The sequence below is a fragment of the Branchiostoma belcheri genome, unplaced genomic scaffold (genome assembly GCF_001625305.1).
Source record: "Branchiostoma belcheri isolate BF01 breed outbred unplaced genomic scaffold, Haploidv18h27 scaffold30, whole genome shotgun sequence".
NCBI classification, from domain to species: domain Eukaryota; kingdom Metazoa; phylum Chordata; class Leptocardii; order Amphioxiformes; family Branchiostomatidae; genus Branchiostoma; species Branchiostoma belcheri.
In genome coordinates, this window is record NW_017803910.1 from 2,369,484 (window position 1) to 2,392,859 (window position 23,376).

The following is a 23,376-nucleotide window of genomic DNA, read 5'->3' on the forward strand; positions in this document are numbered from 1 at the left end:
GTAAGATGCTAATATACATTGTATAATGTTTAGAAATGTGTTACAGAGTTCAATACACAAAGTGTCGTTTTGTAAGCAGTGTTGTAACAGTTGCATTTTTCACTACTACTGTAAATTGCTTTATGCGGTAGTAAAAGATCGCAGCCAGAGAAAAATGGATTCCGAATTGTTTGTGGAACTATACCTTCGCAGTGGCGGCAGGTGCAGCAAATTTGTTGTTCACGGTAATAATTTTGCAGTATAAAAGCGACCGCGAAAACTGCGAAAATAGAAGTGCCACGAAAAAGTCATTGAGGCCTAACACAACCATGCACACATAAAAACGGACACAAGAGGAATGCATATTTAAAGTATTAATCACTCTTTTTCTTCAATAGACTGTGCTATTTACATTTGATATCTACAACTGTTACAGCAAGCAGTAAGTTTTGTATGATGTACTCAAAAGAATCGCCATCGTGCACATACATGTAAATGCAGTGATATAAGGTTCTCTTAACATAACATCTACATAAAAGAGAGTTAAATTTTAGAGCAACTAGATACCTTGTGCTTTGTTGCTTACAATGAGAAGTTATACATAGAAAAAAGCAGACTGTCCATCACAACATTAGATGCTTATATACAAATCACAATAATGACAGAACAATTTCATCTCGAAGACAGTTTATCTTTTAAATTTACATGCACATTAGGTCTCTTTTCATCACAAAATCTACAATCTTGCCACCCAAAGTCTCCAGCTATACGAATAAAAATCTATAAACACCAAACGAAATATATACTGATCATATTTCACCCAGTTACATGTACATGACCAAATGATAATACAGTAGCTCTATTGAATCTATGATCTGTTTTTTTCACTTGGACAGTTTAAGCTCTCATCATACTGCGAGCCTTCTCCAGAATGTCCTTGCGTATCTTGGGGTAGTTTGGGTGGACAGCTAGGACCTTGTGGCAGATATCCACTGCATCCACGTAACGCTTTGCTTTCATGTAATTGAAGCCAAGCTTGTAGCCTAGACACACATAAAAAAGGGAAAAGTTTTACACATGAGAAGGACTGAATTAAAGAAGCACAAAAATGCATAGAATTGGATGCCATATTGTTTTAAGAGGCATCAACAGTGTACAATGTATGAACATGTACTTGGCATATGTATGTTGGTGTGGTGATGTCCTTGGTGCTGAAATGGTTTCAAAAGCCACTAGAAATTGGACAGGATTGTTTGAATACATGTGGATGACTGAAGATGGGTAACTGCACCAGGTGGTTGGATAGCTAGGTTGGTTTCAGGCACACAAGTTCTTGAACATCTTATAAATACAGGGAGAATAACAGAAAAGACCATGTTACCTATGGTAGGGTTGGACTGGTTGCTGTACTTCCAGGCCAGTTCATAGTTGTTGGCTGCATCTCTGTAGGCCTGTTCCTTCTCCATGATGAACCCCATGTACTCATAGGCTTTGCAGCAAGACTAAAATACAAGTTAACATAGCAAATGAACAAAAGTCCATCAACCGTAAATACATGTACAGTAGTTTCATCAGGGTGGTAGGACACTGAATAAAGAGACACTAACAAGTCTTTTATTCAGCCAACATTTCGTTGACCGTCTGTCACCTTCCTCAGGGAAATTCTGACTGGTTCACATAGCACATCTCAGCTGCAATTTATATTTAGATACCAGACTACATGTAACCTGAGTCATGTACCTTGTTGTGCTGCAGGCACTTCTTGAGTAGTTCGCTGGCCATGTCGTACTTCCCAGACTGGATGTACACATCCGCCAGCAGCAGCCAGCTCTTCTCAAAATCCTCAGCATCCTGGGGGGGAAAGGATCAAGCTGCTAGAGAAACTAAAAAGAGCCTGCTCATCAAGACTACTCATCTACCTAGTTTCATGACAATCCAAGTTTCTTGAGATATTGTGCTCGACCACAATCATACACATGTACACATACATCGTACGCAACCACATACATACAAACAACATAGTACTGGAAACAACCTTCTGACCTTTCCTGCACATAAGTACAGATGTAGCTTTCACAGCTTCAAACTGGAGCTAGGGCAAAACTCTCTAAATAGCATCTTCAAGTGTGCTTGGGATGTATTCTTATTCTGAGTCTCCACAGACAAATATTTCCAAATGGACAATCTATAACTGCCATCTCTGAGTAGCCAAGTTGTGTTTGTGTTCTCTCACCTCGAATGTCCAGTTCATCTTGGCGATGCGTTTGAGCTGGTTCCGGGCTCGCGGTGTCTGTTTCAGGATCATGTAGGCTGTAGCCATGCCCAGCAGAGCTCCCACATGGTCCCTCTGGGGAAGGGAACATTTCAAACCGTCAGAGTTCAACAAAACTCAAGAACTTATGAATTTGACTTACTTGACTTATGCAGAGTCCTGGTGTCCCTGGCCTTGAGTCAAAATGGCAGACCAACAGTCTGTATCTTCCATCGCTTGGCTTAAGTAGTCCACCTCCAGGCCGGTGTCTCTCCTGAGGCAGTCTATTAAAGTTGAAGCCAGTCTTCCTCCTCCCATGCTCGGGGGTCCAGAGTACAAGCTCGGCCACAATTTCCTCCCTACTTATGAAACTGAACCTGTGCTTTTGGGTTCCTTTATCTTTTTGGTTACCGGTACTTCTTAGGTTCTCAATACCACCAACAGCCTTTCAGCTATTAAATCATGATAACCTGTTGTTTCTCATGCTCATAACATGACATTGTCATCATTTGCACATACATGTATTTCTCTACACATTCAACAATTGACATTAGCTGGCTTCAACAGTACAGGGCCCTACAGCTCACAGCTACAGGCCTGAGTGAAGTGACTACTACAGTTTTTGTACCTCGACAGTTACAATCTCCATGAATGCAGACAGAGCCTTCTCCACGTTAGACTTAGACTTTGTGGCCATCAGGACGTAGTTCTCCAGGATTCTCTGCTTGTAGGAGTTGGGATCTGCCTTCAGCTCCTGTTAAAGACATTCAAGACTTCTTATTAAATTTTTCTCGCATTGCCTTTTTCATTCTTTAAAATGCAGAATTCTGAGAGATTCGGTCAAAAATTCCAGTGAATCAATTTCTTTGAGTTGAATAACAGTTTAATCATCATTATTAGACATATCATATGTGATGTGGTACCTTGATCAGCTTTTCTGCTGTCTTCACTGCAATTTGGTCACTTTCTGCAGAGCTGCATGAATAAATGAAGACTTTTAAATAGTATATTCATGCCCCACTGGGCTAAGCACAGTTCACATGCTTTCAAACACACCTAATATACATGTACATACATCTACTGTAATATACACTAGTACATAGGCTTGGTTTGGCCTTGGTTGGTTAGGATTTTCCTCTAACTTTTTGGTACTTAATGAAGTAAATGAATGAATAAGTTCCAGAAGACGGTGTCTTAAAACTTTGACAGAGCAGTACCTATTGTCATCAGTCACACTTTCAAAGGTCTCCCCTCCGATGGTCTCATTGTCAGGGTTCAGACAGATCTCAATCATGTTGACCACAGCCTTCTGACTCCATTCACGGTCCTTACGACCGATGTTGAACAGCTTGAGGGCGTTGTTGGGGTTTCCTGTGTACCTGGATGTGGAAATAAACTGCATGTCAAGATGCTGTAGATATGTATACAATAAGAACACACCAGTATAACAATAAGAAATGTGTCAACAATTCATAATAACATAGTGAATTGTTTGAAGGAAGAAGTACTGGAAAGTAGTCTATTTGTTCAAAAGAAAAGGAGTAAAAAGTCAATTTCAAGTCAAGAGCCCAGTCACATACTGTACATGTACATGTATGTTGCAAAATCATTGTATAATCACGAAGTAAGGGCATTGATAGTAATTCAGCAGCCTTATCAGAGAAAAGGCTGTCTATGATTTTTGTCAGTGGTTAGTTCTGCCTCAGCCTGCTTGAAAATCCCAGACATCAAAATCATAGGACAACCTACATGTTAGACATATTTTAGAAATGGGCGTGGCCTTTAACTATTGATTACGTCATCATGACGTCATAAAAATTTGCATAAATTATCGTCTTGCAATCAGGTACTTGGAGAAAAAAAAAATCAATATCCATACTTAAGTCTAAGTACTATTTTTGATACCTCCCCAAAATTCACCAGCAGTGCCCTGTGGCTACCTTAATGACAAATGTTTTCAACACTGACCACTCCTGTAGCCCCTTGCAGTAGTTAAAGCCGGGGTCCATGGGTGCACGGGACGATGCATTCTCTGCCTGGGTCAGGAGTTTGGGCACGTCGTCTAGCCGTCCCGCCCTTCTGAGAAGGTCAATCAGCCTGGACAAGGCTTCATAGTGCTCTACAGGGGAAAAACACTGGTCTTAACTCATCAAGAAGTCACTAAGTAATGCAAAAATGTTACATAAAGTCCCTTTAATTAATACTGTAACAATGACAATAGAAGAGTACTCACAGTAAAACGTTAAACTTTATTCCAACACACAATTTACAGGGATCAAATTTTCAGCGACCACTGTCGCCTATATCAGGATAATTAATGACCAATCACTGTAAGTTGTGTGTTGGAATAAAGTTTAACGTTTTACTATGATTACTACCAACACAGATGAACTTTCATGATAATAGAAGAGTACAATTGTATGCCTTACCTGGAGACCTCTCTAACAGCTGCTGGTAGTGGAACGTGGCCTGGTCATACTCATTCTTACGGAACATCAGGTCTGCCATCATCTGGAACGGCAATGCATCCAAACCTTGTTTATAAGGAATCTTTCCTAGAACTACATCACTATGGAACAAGCTTCCTGGTGAATGTTTCCCAAATGGGTACAACTTTACAGTTTTAGTAAGCAAACATCTGTCCTCACAGTCCAGTATTGTAACCCAAAACATGTGGGTGGTTTCTATGAGCCTTGTTTTGTGGTGAAAATTAAAATAAGATAAAGAGAAAAATACTTCCTTTCTCAACACTTCACATACTACATATGAGACAGGAGCTTTTGATTATATAATTTATAATAATAATAAAAAACACCAATTAAGTCAGCAAAATCCAGTCAACCAAATCTGGGGGTCACAATTAAAAGTGCATTACACAAATAAACCTAAAGCCACATACAACAGAATTGAACCACGCTGTATTCTGATTCTATGCAGAATTCTAAAATGGTGGGAAAGTTCTATTCCTGCTGTAAGATGTGTTGTGATAATACACTACAAAATGTGAGGAGTGAAAGTGAGGGTTGAGTTTACCATGGTGGCAGCATCGTTCTCCTTGTCAGTCTTGAGTAGAATGGCACACTGGTGCTGACAGGCGTCCAGGTCATCCTGGGCCAGGTACAGCCGAGCCAACTCCAACATAGCCTGGAACACACGACAGTTGGGATGTCAGGATGTAGATTAGGTTTTCACTGCCATTTGGCTTATAAGCATTTTGACAAATGGAAAGACACACACTTGGCCCCAACTGTGGCTACCTTTAAGAGACTGTTGCAATAACAGAAATCTTCAGATCATGAACAGAAATGTTCTTTGTACCATGCTCGTATAAAAATATATACATTTGTATACAGATTATTAGGGCTGTAAATGACAAAGACATATATAATCTTTTTGATATATTTTGTCTGACCCTTACCTTTTCCCTTGTGAACTCAATGAAAAGCAGCCTGCAGGTTGATTTGAGCTTCTCACGAATACAGAATGGTTGAAATATAAGATAATCTGGATTTAGCTTATGTCCGTACCTTGCCGTCATTATCACTGTATACCAGAGCCTCCTTGTAGAACTTGATGGCCTTGTCGTAGTCCCTCTGCTCCTTAGCATGCTGGGCCATCTGGCTACAGATGCTGTAGGTATGACAGGAATCAAACACTTCCATTGTCAACAACTCAGGGATTATAATACATGTACCTCCTGCATATGGAGGCTAGAGCAGGTAGAACTCTTCCAGTCCCAGTCAGACAAAAATACATGTACAGTATTTACTATTGCTGAAAAGTATCAAAGCTAAAGCCCTTGTCACACATAGCCAAACTCTGGAAAAACTCCCCCAACTAGTAGTAGTATACATGTAGGTTGGGAGAAAGATTGGCTGTGGTGTTCAGCCAGGTCAGCTACTGTTTGACTCAAATTTAACTAAAATTTGATTCTATTTGTAAAACTTTGTATAGTAAGGTAGGCATGGCCTAAATCTGGTCAGACCGCTCCCAATCTTCCGCCAATCTTGCTTGGTTGATGGTTGGGGGAGGGTTCTGAAGGTGTGACAGGAGCTTAACAAACTATGGTCTTATGTACCCAGCTTGTACTTACATGTATTGTACAAAACAGGTGTGTTATGCTTAACAAACAAACAAACAAATGAGCAGCCTCTCCTGACCTGGTTGCCAGCTGTTTCTGTGCAGGTACAGCATCAGGCTGCTCCACATGGACTCTCTTCAGCACCCTGAGGTACAAACAACATCAACAACATTATATTATTTCTTATACCCCACCCATACAAATTACTACCACTACTAGTATCACAATATACATTGTACAAGTGGCCTTATGAAGCTACATGTAGTCCAGGTCTTTTTATGCTTTCCTCTTTTATATTGTTATAATCAACTAAGGGAGGATTTCCACCACATGAACCTACATAACGTCAACTCACAGGGTAGAGGCAAGTGGCAGGCTGCCATTAAGCCGCAGTATTTCTGTGCAAGCACGTCTAAACCTTGGAAGTCAGAGAACAACAGACACTAGACCGGATAGTGAGTGAGTGTAGCTACTGGACCAAAATCCAACCAACAAGTCCAGTTGCCCAACCCAAACCAGCCTTACCTAGCCTGGGTGTCCCTAGCCTTGTTCAGGGCTCCTAAGGCCTCCTCAATCTTCCCTGCTTTGTGGTGCACCTTGGAGAGGAGAACCTGGCAGCGAGTCTCGTCCATCAAGGCCTGCAGGTCTGAGGCTACAGAAAACAACAACACATTTTGGATAGCCAATCAGCACCAAGGAAAGATTAGGGGGAAAGCCAATCAGCACCAAGGAAAGACTACCTGGACAGCCAATCAGCATCAAGGAAAAATTACCTGGGCAGCCAATCAGCACCATGTTCCATTTTCAAACTAGTTTTCTAACTATTTGCCAATCTTCAACCAAGTAGGAACCCCTTGAAATAAGAAGCATATCTTGGTAGCTTTCATGCAGTCGTGACCTTTGAACTTTGCCCTTACCAGTTTCCTTCTCGAGCGCGACCCTGAGCACCTTCTCGGCCTTGTCGTACTGCCGCAGTCGCAGCAGCAGCTCGGCAAGGTCGTACCGCAGGAAGTTCTGCCCGCCAGACTTCAGCGCAGCCTCATAGTAGTTGATCGCCTGTAACAATGTAAAACATGCTGCCAGGGGGTCCAAAATCTAATCTTTTTGTGGCCTCATCAATACCTATCCACTTACCAAATATCAAGAAAATTTAACTAAGAATATTTAATAAGCCTTCTCTAGTTAACATGTTTACACACACACACACACACACACACACACACACAAATTAACCTTCATGGAGAAAGTAAAAAGTGTACAACATTTGCAGTGTTTTTATGTTGTGGTAATTACCAGAAAATTTACTTTTTGTATAGTCCTAATGTTACATAATGCAGCTTTAACTAACTAACTACTAGTGACCAGATACCTTGCCATAGTTGTGTGTCTTCACCAGAGCTTGCCCAATCTTACTGGCCAAGGTGGCATCCCGGGGGTTTCTCTTCAACGCAGACTCGTACACTTCTATTGCCTTCTCGGGCTGCAAACAAACAAACATGATTAGCGGGCTTCCAGCGGCAGTCCTTTGGATGGGACGTTAAACCGTGGTCCACTGTTCATTGTGCTTGTCGAAAAGAGCTAGGGGAATTTCCCCGGTACAATGAACCTGTAAATACTGTACAATAGCGTCTGTCTTCTCTGTCACGACCAGTGGGAGATTAGCTCTTCAATGAGCTAAACTGGTTCGAGATCAGTTTCACTTTCACTTTTCCACACTCAATGCACCCAGGTGTAAAAATGGGCACCTGGTTGGGGAGGTAAAAGACGATAAACAACCTACTGCCCATTCGGTCTCACAGAAATTCTAGGCTCTTCCGACAGTTAAGTAAGAAATGAAAGCATGCTCACCTCCTGAATACTCATGTAGGCGTCACCCAGCAGCAGTGCAGTATGGGAGCTGGGCTGTTTCTCGTGGAGCTCCCTGGAAAATATTCAACATTCTAAATTCTCAGAAAGTGGTCTGGGTTACTTTGTACTCTAACGTTTAGAATCAGTATGATATCAATGAAGATCATCACTAAACGAAAAATGATACAACTACATTTTGTGTAAGCAGAATTTTTCTGGCTATATCAAAACTTGACTGTTGGAATGACATGAGTTGTATCATTCAGCTCAAGATTTAGACTTAGTTTTAGAAAAGAAAGAAATAGAGAGAAATAACCTGTAGCAGCTGGCAAATAGTCTCTTATCCTTGCGGTGATTCAGGTAGATGTCAGCCATCTTTTCCTTAGCCTGGACGTAATACCTGTAGTAGGAATATTGTACAACGAACACAATTTTTACCTCAGTCATAGAAAACTTCTCAAAAACCTACTGTCCCAAAAAAGACGAAAATGGACTCATTTGCTATTCTTTAAAATCCAGTTTCAATACAGATACAGAAGCTGGTGTGACACCGAAGGACGGTTATACCGGCTATACAGATACAGAAGCTGGTGTGTTATGCCGAATGACGGTTATACCAGCTATACACATACAGACATGGTGTGTTACACTGAAGGGCAGTTCTAGCGGCTATACAGATACAGAAACAACTTAAAGAAAAAATGGGAAGTCTGGACTTACGGCTGTTCTGGTGTGATGTTTCGGAGCATGCTGAGCGACATCTCGATGTCCCCGCGGTTGAGTGACAGGTCGGCGTTAGCGATGGTGATACGGATCTCCTCGGGCGTGCCCTGGAACTCGTTAATGGCGTCCTGCATCACCTTCGCAGCTTCATGCTTCAAAAACAAGGTAAGAGAAACTTAGAAATGATGTTAAAATAAGGTTTTATTTTTCAAACTACTTGATGTTATTTTATACTCTAATTATGTTCTATGTGTGAAAGTTCAAGCCTTTTTAATTTCATATACTAGACTTTCTTTCACTGGATAAAAACACACAAAAACAAGAGAAAACAAATCACTTCAGTCACTCACAAAGACTAAATGTTAAATGTACTTTTGATCTTGTACCTCCTTAGTGTTGAAGGACTACAAGACGTATACACATACATAAGTGCACTCCTGAAGTTGGAGTAAGAACTGGAGTTTAGGAGGTTCCTAACCTGCTGTCCCAGCATCCTGTGTGCCTCGGCCAGCTCCAGGTACACAGACACCTTATCCGTGGTGCTGATCTTCCCAGCCTTACTCTTCTTGCTGGACGCACTGCCTACAGAAGTAAACAACAAACATCAGCAACTTTCCTTCCCAATAAAAAATTATGTCACTTTGTTTTCTACAGTTGACAGTCTGTCACAGGTAAAGATGACTATCAGTGTCCTCATTCAACGGTGAGTGACCTCATGTGGCTTGTTAGTCCAAAACTTGAGGCACACAGTCGTCCAACCTTTGGGTATTGTATGTTGGTCTAATGTCAGTACTGCCTTTGCAGCTAGGATTTGAACACCCAACCTCTTGGTTCAGTGGTAGGGCTGCTAACTACTGGGACTACACACACGGATAGAATCAAATCAAATTTTCTTCAGTAAGGCTCTCGCGGGCGAATACCCGAATTACGTCCTTATTACATAGTATATAAAACATTAAAAACAATGATATGTGACACTCTTTATTGTGCTCATGAAACAACATAGACGAACACAATATCAAGACATATATGAGACAATTACACAATTAAAATCTATGCATAAGATGCAGTTATAACGAAGAATTTAGCTAGGTACAATATATATATATATATATATATATATATATATATATATATATATATAACACTACTGTTGGATTGTCTTGTTATAAAGGCGAACAGCGCAATGAAGGAACGAGTTGCTAAGTCTCTTACTCCGGGCTACTAATAGTAGTAAATACTAATAAAGACTAGATGTTTCCTTACCACTTCTCTTCAGCCCCGGGAGGTTCATGGCCATCTGTAGAGTCTTCACGGCCTCCTCATGTTGACCCATTTTCTTGGAGGCTCGAGCCTTGATCAGATGGTACTTAGGGGACTCTCGAATCTAGACATGGTCAAGAATATCAAAAACAATTTGTCTTATTGTCAGTGGGTGGGCTTGCTACTCTCTCCTTGCAACTGAGGGCTGAATTGTGAGGGGCTAACAATCAGTGGGTTAGGCTACAATTGTTTCATTTCATTTCATTTATTGGTGATGCCACAATGCATTACAAGTGGGAGCCAGGCAGCCTAAAGGCTGGTGGCAGCTGCCACTGGTACATACAACACAACACAGGACAAGTCAATACAATATACAGGACCTAACAACAAGTTACGAATATCCAAATAGCAAAACATAACAGTGCATTATACAATATCGAAGACACATCATCATCAAATTAATATAGTAATCATAAGAATATCTATAGTCAAAAGAGAAGAGGAAAGATGGTTACAATTATTACACGAACAAAGTTTAACACATTCACAACATATAGCATGTCCTTGGGAGATTTTGTGTCAAGTCACTAAGTGCAAATATAAATTTTGTAAGTCATGTACAGCTCATATGTGTTGGTAGAATCCAGAGTTTATGCTTTGTTCCAACACATGAAAACTCTCATCAACTTTCATCAGATGTGTGACCCATTCGCTGACACTGGTGAGTTTGTTTCCTGTGTTGGAACAAAGTTTAAACTCTACAATTATGTACAGTGTGTGTTTCACTGACCTCAAAGTTGTAGCTGAGAGCCATCTCCAGAGACTGGGAGGACAGTTTAAAATTCCCCTGGTGAAGGTGGATCTGAAAAACAGTACGTGGAGAAACAGTCTTAGAACGGATAGAGTAATACCGGTAACACAGTTGCATGGAACAAAATAAAAGCCTTGCAGCTTGCAACATTGGACAATATATCAGTGCTCTTTTGTTTGTTACTTGCTTTTGACGGTCGACAGAAATAAATGTAATCAACACAAACATTTTAAGACTGCAAGAGATACTAGAATACACTCATACAACCATTAATTTGATGGTCCCTGATTTTTGAGCCCTTTTATTCTGAGAGTAAGAATTCCAAGTCTAGTATGATGTACTGTGCAGAATGTGATATATATATATATATGTTACCTCAGCCATGAGCAGATGTGCATCTGAATATGTCGGTTCCTGCTCTAAAACATGGTGGAGGGTGTTGAAGGCAGAGTCCACTTCTCCTAAAGGTGGATACATGAGCAAACATGTTTGAAACACATCACTGGACAAGGCTGTCCTGGTTTACATTACAGGCCTTTAGTTACAAAAGTCACTTTCTACTTTGATCAATGGTTAACTAGAAAGGTAACATTTGCAAAGCAAATGCATAATGTTAACCTTCACATACTGTATATGGTCTGCTCTGTTAATTCTCACTCACAAACACATTGTACTACTAGTATATGGTGACAGGAGCAGAGCAGACCATGAAATTGCAACATTATGTAACCCAACACCAGTCACCATGGTGACAGGCGTCAACAGATCATGTCATTGTTCAGGTCATAGGTCACTGTTTGGAGAAGAAGAAGAGGAAGAAATTGAGCAAACACAACATGTTTTCCTTCGGTAAACATAAAAATGCATTGTGATGGAAGCTGCAAGAAAAGGCTGGACAAAAATGACCCACCTGAGAGGAATTTACACTTGGAGAGCAGATATAGCCCCTCTAGCAGGCCTGGCACAGCCTTGGTGAGAGGGTCCAGCATACCCTGGCACCTCTTCAGTACAGGACCCACAGGCTGGCCTGGAGAGCTAGGCTACAGTTGCAACACACAAAATATAGTAAGTTTTAGAACAAACAATATAATCATGTAATGCATGGTACAACATGTATGTATTGTACCTCAAATACAAGGTTTAGCGAGTTTAGCATGGTTGACATCTTGAAGAGGTGACAGTCACCCGTTATGCCAATCCTTCCACAAATGTGGCAAATCTTCATAAATAAAATCTTCTGTGGTAAATACTATCAGCAAATACTATCATGAAAGTTCATCTGTGTTGGTAGTTACATGTTTAAAGTTAAAACTAAAGATCCAACACAATAAAGATCTAGGTGAGAGATCTCAAGTTGGATCTCAAGTTTTTATTGTGTTGGATCTTAAGTTTTAATTCTAAACAGATAATGAAAAACTTAAACTTTTCTCCAACTCGAAATTTGACTCACCAGAAATTTTTGACTGAATCACTCAGTCTTCCTCAGCTATCTGACCCAAATGCTGTGGACACGTGATTTTTCCCACGTGTGACGTCAGCAAAGGGTCAAAGGTTGTCGGATAGCTGAGGAAGACTGAGTGATTCAGTCGAAAATTTCTGGTGAGTCAAATTTCGAGTTGGAGAAAAGTTTAAGTTTTTCATAATGTAATTTACCAACTCAGATGAACTTTCATGCTGATCTAAACAGATAAATAGATAAACTGTAAAACAGACAAACTAACAGCTCCCCCTACCTGTGTGGGTGCAAACAGCATGAAGTCATTGATGACCTCCAGAAGAAAGTCTGGATTCAGCCTGGTGAAGTACTCAGGTCCAAGTGGCAGACCCTGCACAAACACAGAACACAAAACTACAATCAGCTCTTCGTTAAATAGCTAGAGTAACCAGTGTTCGAAATACCCCTCTTTTTCTGCAAATTGCAGATAGGTTTTCAAGATTGCAATAAAAAAACTGCACTGGTCGGGTAATAAACACAAAACACAAAATCACAATCGGCTTGTCGGTGAAAAACAATATTGGTTAAACAGACTTGGTTATGATGAAGAAATCAATTCGCTGGATATTTCAATGGGGCTGATGAATGAATGAATGAATGAATGAATGAATGAATGAATGAATGAATGAATGAATGAATGAATGAATGAATGAATGAATGAATGAATGAATGAATGAATGAATGAATGAATGAATGAATGAATGAATGAATGAATGAATGAATGAATGAATGAATGAATGAATGAATGAATGAATGACATAGCTTTTTAAAACATACAGTAGCAAGTACATGGATCAGCTGGAAATCAAAAGGAAATGAAGCACACATTATTTCAGGAAATACAAGATCAGATTTAAAAGTTTGAGGCAGGATTTGCTGTTCACGAACCTTAAGCGTTGAGAAATGGGCCTCAACGGACTCATTCAGTAGAGCCAGAACCTTCTCTGGAGGCTGGTGCCTCTTACGGGCCAGGACGGAACTCAGGTACGACAGCTCCTACAGGGGGCAAGGAAGAAAAACTGTTAAGGCCACAGCAAGTAAATTTCATGGATGACATCCTCCGCAAACTCTGAGTGAATTAAGTGAAATGAACTGCCCGATGCCAAAACTAACCGGTATTTGAACTTACCCCAGACTTGCCAATAGACTGTTGGATCTCATTCAGGAACTCCAGCTGCTGCTCTGCATCTTCCAACTGACCATCTAGCAACTGGCACTTAATGATGCCTGAAGTTCAAATACAAAAGTATAATTTATACTTTGGACTAACTTTTCAAAAAACAGTAATGGTACATGTGTACCACTATACACAATTTCATCAGGTTGTTGAATGATTGAATATCAGCAATATCTGTTTTTGTTTACACTATATACATTGAAAGACACAAGCATATTTATTGGTAGGCAAATCAACGCTAGCCTGGGTACCATCCGGATTTTCGCTACGCAACGCTCAAAAAAATCACTCGAGCGTTGCGTAGCAAAAATCCGGATGGTACCCAGGCTAAATCAACACGCCAACCTTAACGAATTTGCTTTGTCTACTGGCTGTGGCGTCATGACAATTGTTCCTCTATCAAAGTTTTTTATTTACATCTTCATCAGGGCAATTAACCTCGGTATGACTGGTATTAGCAGCTTCAGTGAACCAGTCATTATTGCCCTGATGAAGATCTATTGACATCGAAATATCAGCTCTTGTAAAACAAGTGGTTGTGACTAAAGAACATTGCAATTCAGTAACTGTACCAGTAAGAGCTGCCACGCTGGTCTCGTCCAGTTTCATGGCGTTCCTGTAGCACTTGACGGCCTCCCTGATCTTCCCCTGCAGCAGGAACTCGTACCCCAGCTCTGTGGCGATCTCTGCGCTGTTCTGTGCCATCCCCAGGGCGCGGTCCACCATCGTGAACGTCTGCTGCAGAACCTGGATGTTACGTCCAGCCTACATGTGAAGGAGAATATAGAAACCTTTAACACTTATAATACAAGACAGGAAGAATAAAGTATGTAACAAGAGTTCCACAAACTCATACCATTGCCAAATTATGTTACACTTAATCATTATGACTGATCAGTTATCAATGTTTCTCATTGATTATGTTTATGTCTGTATATTTTGTTCAATGTGGTTCAATGTTTTGTTATTTTGTTCAATGCTCGGTATGGTGCCCAATACCAGCTACTGCTGCCTTGCTGCCTGGGTAGACACTATATTGTATTTGTCACAATACAACTGAAGGAATGTTAGAAGGATAAGGATTGGGATTTGAACCCATGTCTCCTGGTCCCTTACCAGTCTACAGAAGGCCTGAGACATGTCCATGTACAGGTATGGGTTCTGGGGTTCGAACCTATCCAAGTACTGGATCAGCTCTCCTAACTTGTTACTGGCCTGCACGGGGAAACAAAGAGGAAAACATGTAACTTTGAACATGAAAACTTCACAATCACATTTCTATAATGGTGAAAACAATATAGGACTACATAGGACTAGTCCAAGCAAAGTGGAGGGGGTCTGCAGAATTGTTTTCTTCCTTTTAATGTTATCTTTATGAAGACATGTACATTCTACCACGTGTAGTTCTTTTCATTTTTCATTTCTTCTTCCCATTTTAAGTCTTTGAATCTGACCCCATCCCCATCAGAATGAACTAGTCCTGAAAATCTCCATTCCTACCTCACTGTAGCTGCCCTCCCTACACAGCATGTGTAACACCAGCATACGGTGGGCCTCCAGACAGTGGGAGTCCTTAGCCTGTATTCTGTGTTGCCAAAAAAATATGAGTGTGAGCAAGTCATCCAACCAATCACACATAGTTTACGTAGCTTGTTTTTTTGGTTATTTCAAATGAAATGATGACAAAAATGTGCTAAGAAATGGCATTGTATCTGCAAATTACACGCTACGTTGAATTACATGTAGAGCGGTCCGTCTATGCTCTGCGTAGAATTAAAAAGGCTGATTACGCTCTATGGAAAAGGGCATGTGGGCCTCCTTACCTCTGTGCAGTTTCTATGGTCTGTTCCCAGTCCTGTAAGGCCAGCTGAAGTCTCATTTTCTCCACCAGTGCAGGCAGGAAGTTGGGGAAGGCCACGATGGCCTGGTTCACAATCTCCAGCGCGCCGCTGTAGTTATGCCGCATGCCGTAGTACTCAGCCTTACCCAGCAGGGCAAATGCATCCTGAGAACTCCTGAAAGGTGGTCACAGGTGTCAGTGTTCTCACCAGGCTGTTTGAGTGGGGTGTAACAGCAGAGTATTCGACTCAGAACTAAGAGGTACCAGGTTCGAATCCTGCCATATCACCAATGTTGTGCCCTTGGGAAAGACACTTACTAATATGACTTTCCTCACTTCACTCAGATGAAAATGAGTACGGAATTGATCATTATCATGATTGTGGGCATTACAGGACAATGAAGAGCTCCCTATACTGTGATTTGGACCACCTATACTCTGATTTAGCCCCCTACACTGTCTTTGTCTTTCAACCAGCATAGGGGTGTTTCTTCCTAGAGAGAACCCTGTGACGCTTCACAAGTTCACTTTAGAAGCCTAGTTTGATATCTTGCATATCTAGTCTACATTGTCTCACAACCGACATGTAGTGGCGTTTTGCTTGTTTGTACTTACGACATGCCCTCATCAAAGTACTTGGCAGCCTTCTTGACATACTGGTCCCTGCCACAGGTTAGGTCTATCCAGCCTCGCAGGATCAGGCCCTAGGTGTGGTGCAGTATGTCACAATGAGACCACATATAGAAAAAGTACATTCATGGAAAATTCTTTCATTGGCAAATCAGAAGTGTGGACACTGAGGAAAGTAGTTAGAATATTCCTTACATCTTTGGCCCCATTGGATATCTTGAGCATCCTGTCAATGTACTCTCTGGCCTTGTCGTGTCTGCCTGTGTGCCACAGGAACAACCCAGCAAAGTACAGGGCCTGAGGGTACGAGAAACAGTTATGTCTAGTCTGTACATGTAACATCAAATTCACATTCACAGAGCTTCTAAGCCTGGTCTTCATTTGACGTATCCCATTTTGCTTCTCCTATTTAGTCAGTTAGATGCTGTTCCAGCAATTCAAACTTACATGTAGTTCAGTACCTAGAAGTGACCTTTTGGTCTTGCACTGAGCATATTTGTTAAAGAAATTAATAACAAGAGAAAAACACAAGCAAATCAAAATATTATAATTAAAAAAAAGCACTATTATATATGTAAGTCTAGCACCGGCACATCCTACCTTTTCTCCAGCTTGCTTTCTCTCATCTTTGAGCTTCGCATCCAGCTCTGCTACTGCCTCACGATCTGAAAATAATGATCATGAATTATCATTTTGCTCACATAACATCCAGGACATACACCAAATGAATGCCTTTTACATGCTGTGTTTTTAACAACTGACGGTTTTAAAATCCATTTTTTCCAGTTCAGCCAGGTTTGGCCTATGTTATGTTATCCCCTTCCCAAATTTCTTCAATCCTCTATGCTGGGGAAGCGGAGGATCACCATATACAATGTATAAAAACTATAATTATTATAATACATTTTTATACCTCAAACAGCATAATTTCACACATGTATTTGTCTTTTGTGAGATCTCTTGCATCTATGTTCCTACCTTTTTTCTAACTCTCTCATTAACATAACCTCATTCAATCTCAAGGTATTTACAGTAACCTACCAACAGTCTTGCACTTCTTGTGAGCGTACATCAGAGCCAGTGTGGAGCACAAGTTCACGTCACGCTTGTCTTTGATGGCTTCAAGTTCACGCATGGCTTCCTGCAGGCGATCTGAATTACGAGCATACAAGGTAAGCTTTCATAGGACTTTATATTTATACCAGGGGTTTTTCTAGAAAAAATTAGTATGAGGGGGGATTTTTTTACCAGTGTTGTACATATGTATTGTTTTTTACATCTTTACTGGAAAAAGATCATTTTGAAAAAGACTAAAATGGTCTGTAAGTAGCCACATGGGGTTCAATTTGAAAATTAATATGAGGGAGCTGGCCGGTAGCATGAGGGAGCAGCGCCCTTATTCCCCTGTTTAGAAAAAAAAACCTGTATACATCATACATGTAACACTTCTTTCATCTCTCTGGGGGTGGGAGGGCAGCATGCACCTTGTGGGAATTGTACAAAATATCTGGCTAATAACAAAAGAAAAAAAAACAATAAATGAACTCAAAATGACTTTAAGCCCTGTCTACAGTTTGCAGTTTTCAAAGATTTAGGCTTTCCAGATCTTTTCCCACTGAGGATTCAGATGGATTCAACCCTCAGAGCTGGAAGGTCCAGAAAAGCAGCCATCTTGGTCCAAGGCCCCCTAGAAATACCATAATACTTAATAGTCTTTCCTTATTTGTTATTTCCCAGATCCCAGATCATTTTTTAAATCCAGCCAAAATGATGACAAGGCCTTCAATGATTAATATTAGAGGACTTTTCAACACCTCCAAGAAAAATATTGAAAGCTTCTCTAACAATGTTACCTTCTAAGAGGATGCCATAAGCCTTAAAGAAGATGAGGACAGGATCGTTGCCGTATTTCTTCAGCCCCTCCATGGCCGTCTTCTGCATGGTTCTGTACAGCCTCTCACGGCAGTAGTAGTTCAGCGTTGCCTGGGTAAAGCGTACATAATTTGTAAAGCCAAAACACCAGTCTTAAACAGTTGAACTCTTACTAATCTTACCCTCCATACAAAAAAAACAACAAAAAAAAAAAACATACACTTCCAGTTCGACCAAGGAAACTTCTAATAATACATGTAGTTCTATACATTACATATACATATTTTCACTGCCATCCTTTAATGTAGATAACCTATTACAATAAAAAGAAATACAGCTCAAAGTAAGATCAACCTACTAGTAATTCATTATTCCGCGAAATTAAACAGTGACAACATCAAATTGAAACGTTCTCATACATGAAATAGATAGCGTTTTACAACTTACCAACGTAGTCGCGTCTTCGTCCGCCATTTTTCTTCACCGGTAGAAAATAAAATCTGCTGCAGTGATCTTGAATCACTCAGAAGTTTGAGAAGGGGAGGGGGGCGCTGTAAGCTTCACCGTTTGGTCGCCAAGGTAACGACGCGTCGACGCTATGTGTGTTTCAGAGACCTTGCCGGAAAAAACAACTGTTTACCAGTTGGAAAATTCTAGTATCACCATATCTTCTGAATTACCAAACTATATGAACTTTCTATTATCCGCTAGGAACTCCGAAAGGCGAAACTCAAACCTTAGAAAATTTCGTATTTCGGAATCTCACCTACAGCGCATGCGTGTTTCTCCTTGGTTATTGGTACAATCATTTTAGGGGTGTGAGGTAAAATAAAAACTTATTTTTTCAATTTAGAACATTGAATATGCTAAAAGTCATTTTAAAATGATAAGTAGATTAACTTACACTGTCAAATTTGTACCTATTGTTTTACAAAATCGTCTCTTTTTGTCTAGATTGTGAAAATGAATTTCACCCCTCTATTCTAATAGAACATTCTCGATAACTTATCAACCAAACCTGACCTCTGACCCACCGTGCATGCGGAAACATGGCCGCATCTGGCGTGAAAATGGACAGAAAACAGCTCCTTGCGACCTGTTTACGGGTGGCTGGCTTCGTGGTGACCAGATATCCCTTCTGGCATGCGCTGGTGCTGATCATGAACTTTGCGGAGCGCTCAAAGACCAAGAAGTAAGTTTTTGTCGGGCAAATTCTGTGTCCATTTTATGCAAACTACCTTGAGCCAGCTGCAGCTGTGCAGCCCCGCCCATCCCTTGCAGTGCATCTGTTAAAAAATGTTAAAGTGAGGGTTCGAAATATATATATACCACCTACATGTGCAGGTTTGTGCAGGTACAATTGGAGCTGTGCAGGTATTTCTGATGTCTGCCTGCACCTAACCTGCACTGGTCCATGCCCTAATAGGGCAGGTAAAATTCACAAATTGGAGCTGTGCAGGTATAGCTGGTCCATGTACTGGGTGTAACGCTATATATATATATAATGTAGGTGTATGTCAAGTTTTATTTGCTGCATCCACTGTTACACCACTATGAAAAATGGCAATGCAATGGTTTCTGAACAGTAGATCATTATCATGATCTTAACTCCGGTACTCCCTAATTATGGATTAATACTTACATAAATTAGAAAGACCCTAGGTCTTCCCTCCCTACAGTATAGGAGGCGCAGAGGAGACATGATACATGTATTCAAACTAGCAACAGGGCTGGAGGGGATTCAGACTCAAATCCTTCTTCACAAAGCAAACAGAAGGACCAACAAGAGGGCACAGTTGCAAACTGGAGGTCCCTTTGGCCAAAGGAAGAGTTAGATGACAGACATTCAGCGTCCGGGTCGTTAGGGATTGGAACAGTCTACCACAGGCCGTAATTAACTCAGAATCAGTAAATGAGTTCAAGACGATCTTAGACAAATACTGGGAGAGCATAAAGTATAACACTGAGTGAAGTCGAGATCGGGATCACCACAGGATTACCTCTCATCCCGAAGACAGTATCAAGGTATCAAGGAAATAGATAATACTAAGTAAATAAAGCCTCCTGAATGAAGTTTGTTTTCTTTTCACTTCCAGATACCCTGACCTGGAGATTCCGTGGGTGTACGCTGACCTGGGAGCCTACGTCCTGCTGGCGTCTTTCACGTCTTTCAACATCAAGCGTCGCTGGTTCGCCATCGCGGTTGCCGTACAGCTAGCCGTCAGCGTAACCCTCTCTCTCACCAGCCGACACGCGCCCTACTCGGAATGGCTGTCCATCCGCATCTCCTCCAAAAGTCTCGCCGTCATCGGAAGCTACCTTACCATCGGAAGCGGCATTGGAGAGCTTTACCGACGGAAGCCACGCGACCGATCGACCCAGCAAATCTCCCTAATGTTCACGGGCCTACACCTTGTGTGCCAAGCGTACACGCTCTTCTACAGTAGGGAGGACAAGCAAGCGTTCCTCGAGCATATATTCGGTGGTCAGCCGATGCTGTCCATCTTTACGTTTCTCCACGTGGCGTTAGGACTGGCGTTTCTTCCGGTTACGAGCCCAAGCTTTTGTCCCGAGTCATGATGGTTGTTCTGTTCGTTACGGCCGCTTTTTTGGACACTGACATCAACTACTGGACACGGGGTAGACATGTGGAGTTTTGGGTACAAGTACGACTGCTGACAGACAACTTGTGTATCTTTGCAGGGTTGTCCATGATGGCCATAGATGGGTAGTGACTACATGTTATAATTGTGTAATGGTGCAGCATGGAACATGTGTTCTTACTACTACTTAGTGGGGGTTGTACCCAAAATGGGAAGGTAACAAAATCACATCAACAGCTACTAGTGAATTCTTTCATCAGTGACAACTTTGGAAGGATAAGGATACTAACCTCCAAATTTTCGATGGCTATCAGTCCATCTTGTTCACGGAGTAGACTAATCTTGCGAAAGCGCGAGACTAGGCCCGAGACTTGCATCGGTCTTCCGGGCCCCATCCCCTGTTGATGAAAGAATTCACTAGTAACTGTATCTATACGTGACAAATGAACCTCTTCAACGACATCAACAGCTGTTATTGTTGCAAGTAGAAATGCTATTTAAATGAAGCCTGTGCTTTAGATAGCCGGAAGTTTTAGTTGGATTAGTTGTAAGTTCTAAGAGCAAAGTGGATTTCCCCTCTGGTCTCTCAGTCACTGACGAAAGCTAGTGGATACTAGCTGAAACGTCTGATGTTTCCAAAATCATAACCAGTTGCTTGAGTAACTGTCTTTTTGGCCATAAGTGGATTTCTAGTCTAGGTGTACTTTTTTCTACCTCGAAATATTACCTTTAATGCTATACATGTACCTTATGGCATACTGTGTATACAGTAGAATAGACAGAATGTTTCTTAAGTATAGTCACAACCAAGGAACACATAGTTATCAATGTCATAACCTTTCATGTGCAATCATTAATACTTTACTTACATGAAAAGTCTAGTAACAGTTTAGTCAAAACTGCTATAATGCTATTAGCTTTTTGGATGAAGAGGCCTGAAGTATTTTAGACTGCTGGCCTTGCAACTTGCAAGTGTATGTGTGTTTTACTAACAATGTCTTAAAGTGGACAATCCACGTACTCTGTAGCTTGTGATGTAATGCTGTTAGAATAAACAGGGTAACAAATTATGCATGTTGTTGCTGTTGTAACTGATATTACAGGATTGTGATGCAATAAGGTGGTCACTCTGTGGTAGAAAAGAAATATAATTTCTTGCAATAAAAACGTAAATACTGTATCCAATACTAGTGGTTTTGCAGCTTTACAGGGTTGTTGTAACATGTTAGATGTAGAATTTGAACTTTCTATGTTGTCTGACTGTCCAAAATGGTGATGCATAGAAAGATCACATAAGCAGTTGTTAGATACTATTCATAATACACATTTATTGATTTAATAAGAATACAATCTCCAATCATGGAGGTAGAAGTTGAATACACATTGTATCTCTCATATAACGTTATCTTCACTGAATCACACATGTCAAGGACTTGTACCAAACATCTCAGTCTTCATTTACTCAGTTTTCTTCCTTTATATTACCCGAGAATTTAAAAGTTTTCAGCTTTGCCTGGTGACCAGACCACCGGGAGCTCCCGGGTATGTTTACGGGGCTGGGAGTGCTGCCCTCCCGCCCAGGCTATTCCGTACGCCCGGGAATTCTCACGGGGTTGGTTTCAGGGGCCAGTTGGACATATAGGCTACCAGAAAAGCCCTATTCCGTCAAAGGAATTGGTTTTGTAGCAAACATTACTAAGCCTGATTTCCCTGGTTTAAGACTGCAAGCAAAGTGCAACAGCCACCGGAGCGGGGGACACTAACGTTACGGGACTTCACGCGGGCGACTCTGTCGCCGGTCCCGAGGACATTGCTCCTCCAACGCGGTGAATTTTTCGCCGTGAATTTTATGAAATTTATTTCCTAAAGTCAGTGCCACTTGCACAGAATATGTTGGTCTTGACTAATTCAGTAGTCTGGTGTCTGTTTTATCGAGTATTAAAAGGAGGCGCCTTGGTTTTAGACTGGTAATCATGCCACGGGAGCTCCCTAGCATCTCTACGGCGCTGGGAGTGTTACCCGCCCGCCCGGCACATTACACACGCCCGGGGATTCTCACGGGGTTGGTTTCAGGGGCTGGTTGGACGTATAGGCTACCAGAAAAGCCCTATTCCTTCAAAGGAATTGGTTTTGTAGCAAACATTACTAAGCCCGATTTCCCTGGTTTAAGACTGCGAGCAAAGTACAACAGCCACCGGAGCGGGGGACGCTACGGGACTTTGCGCGGGCGAAGTCCGCCGCTGGTCCCGAGGACATAGCTCCTCCAACGCGGTGACTTTTTCGCCGTGAATTTCATAGAATTCGTCCTCTTAAGTCGGCCCTTTGCACAGAATATGTTGGTCTTGACTAATTCAGTAGTCTGGCGTCTGTTTTATCGAGTATTAAAAGGAGATGCCTTGGTTTTAGCCTGGTAATCATGCCACGGGAGCTCCCTGGCATCTCAACGGCGCCGGGAGTGTTACCCGCCCGCCCGGCACATTAACGCACGTCGGGGCATTTTTATGGGGTCGGTCAGTTCGATAATTTTAGCACGGCATTGAGCAGAAAGGCTGACTAGAAAGATAGGCTGCCAGGAAAAGACATATTCTTACAGCAATTGCCGGCGAAACACATTTAATTCGGCCCGTGAAAAAAGGTTTCCAAGGCTAGGTCAACTCAACACCGAGGCTCGCCTCGTCTCCTTGGATTTTTAGCAGTTTAACTGACGCCAGACAAAGATACCTTGGATATTTAGAAAGATAAGAGTCTTCAGAACTTAAATAAATTCATAAAAGTTACCTGTATTGCATATACTTTCACCATT

The 23,376-nt window shown here is 41.4% G+C and overlaps 2 protein-coding genes across 2 annotated transcripts; one reads left to right on the forward strand and one right to left on the reverse strand.

Moving 5' to 3' along the window:
- Positions 1 to 341: 341 nt before the first annotated feature.
- On the reverse strand, positions 342 to 18,740 carry LOC109474156 (tetratricopeptide repeat protein 21B-like). Its single transcript, XM_019774389.1, has 36 exons — positions 18,418 to 18,740; positions 17,952 to 18,081; positions 17,140 to 17,250; positions 16,699 to 16,763; positions 16,294 to 16,395; positions 16,084 to 16,172; positions 15,452 to 15,643; positions 15,129 to 15,213; positions 14,745 to 14,843; positions 14,201 to 14,393; positions 13,581 to 13,678; positions 13,340 to 13,447; positions 12,690 to 12,782; positions 11,867 to 11,996; positions 11,332 to 11,417; positions 10,936 to 11,007; positions 10,149 to 10,269; positions 9,361 to 9,464; positions 8,880 to 9,034; positions 8,476 to 8,559; positions 8,160 to 8,232; positions 7,681 to 7,791; positions 7,229 to 7,367; positions 6,837 to 6,963; positions 6,391 to 6,456; positions 5,758 to 5,860; positions 5,264 to 5,374; positions 4,660 to 4,741; positions 4,199 to 4,349; positions 3,448 to 3,609; positions 3,154 to 3,205; positions 2,859 to 2,984; positions 2,213 to 2,326; positions 1,720 to 1,830; positions 1,361 to 1,481; positions 342 to 1,022 (listed from the first exon to the last, which is right to left on the reverse strand). Exons 1-36 carry the CDS (start codon positions 18,442 to 18,444, stop codon positions 877 to 879), a joined length of 3,939 nt encoding a protein of 1,312 aa, XP_019629948.1. The 5' UTR covers positions 18,445 to 18,740; the 3' UTR covers positions 342 to 876.
- Positions 18,741 to 18,964: 224 nt separating this feature from the next.
- LOC109474193 (transmembrane protein 101-like) lies at positions 18,965 to 21,643 on the forward strand. Its single transcript, XM_019774448.1, is given in 3 exon segments — positions 18,965 to 19,162; positions 20,067 to 20,509; positions 20,512 to 21,643. Coding segments are annotated over 3 exon segments (777 nt in total). The 5' UTR covers positions 18,965 to 19,019; the 3' UTR covers positions 20,703 to 21,643.
- Positions 21,644 to 23,376: the final 1,733 nt, after the last annotated feature.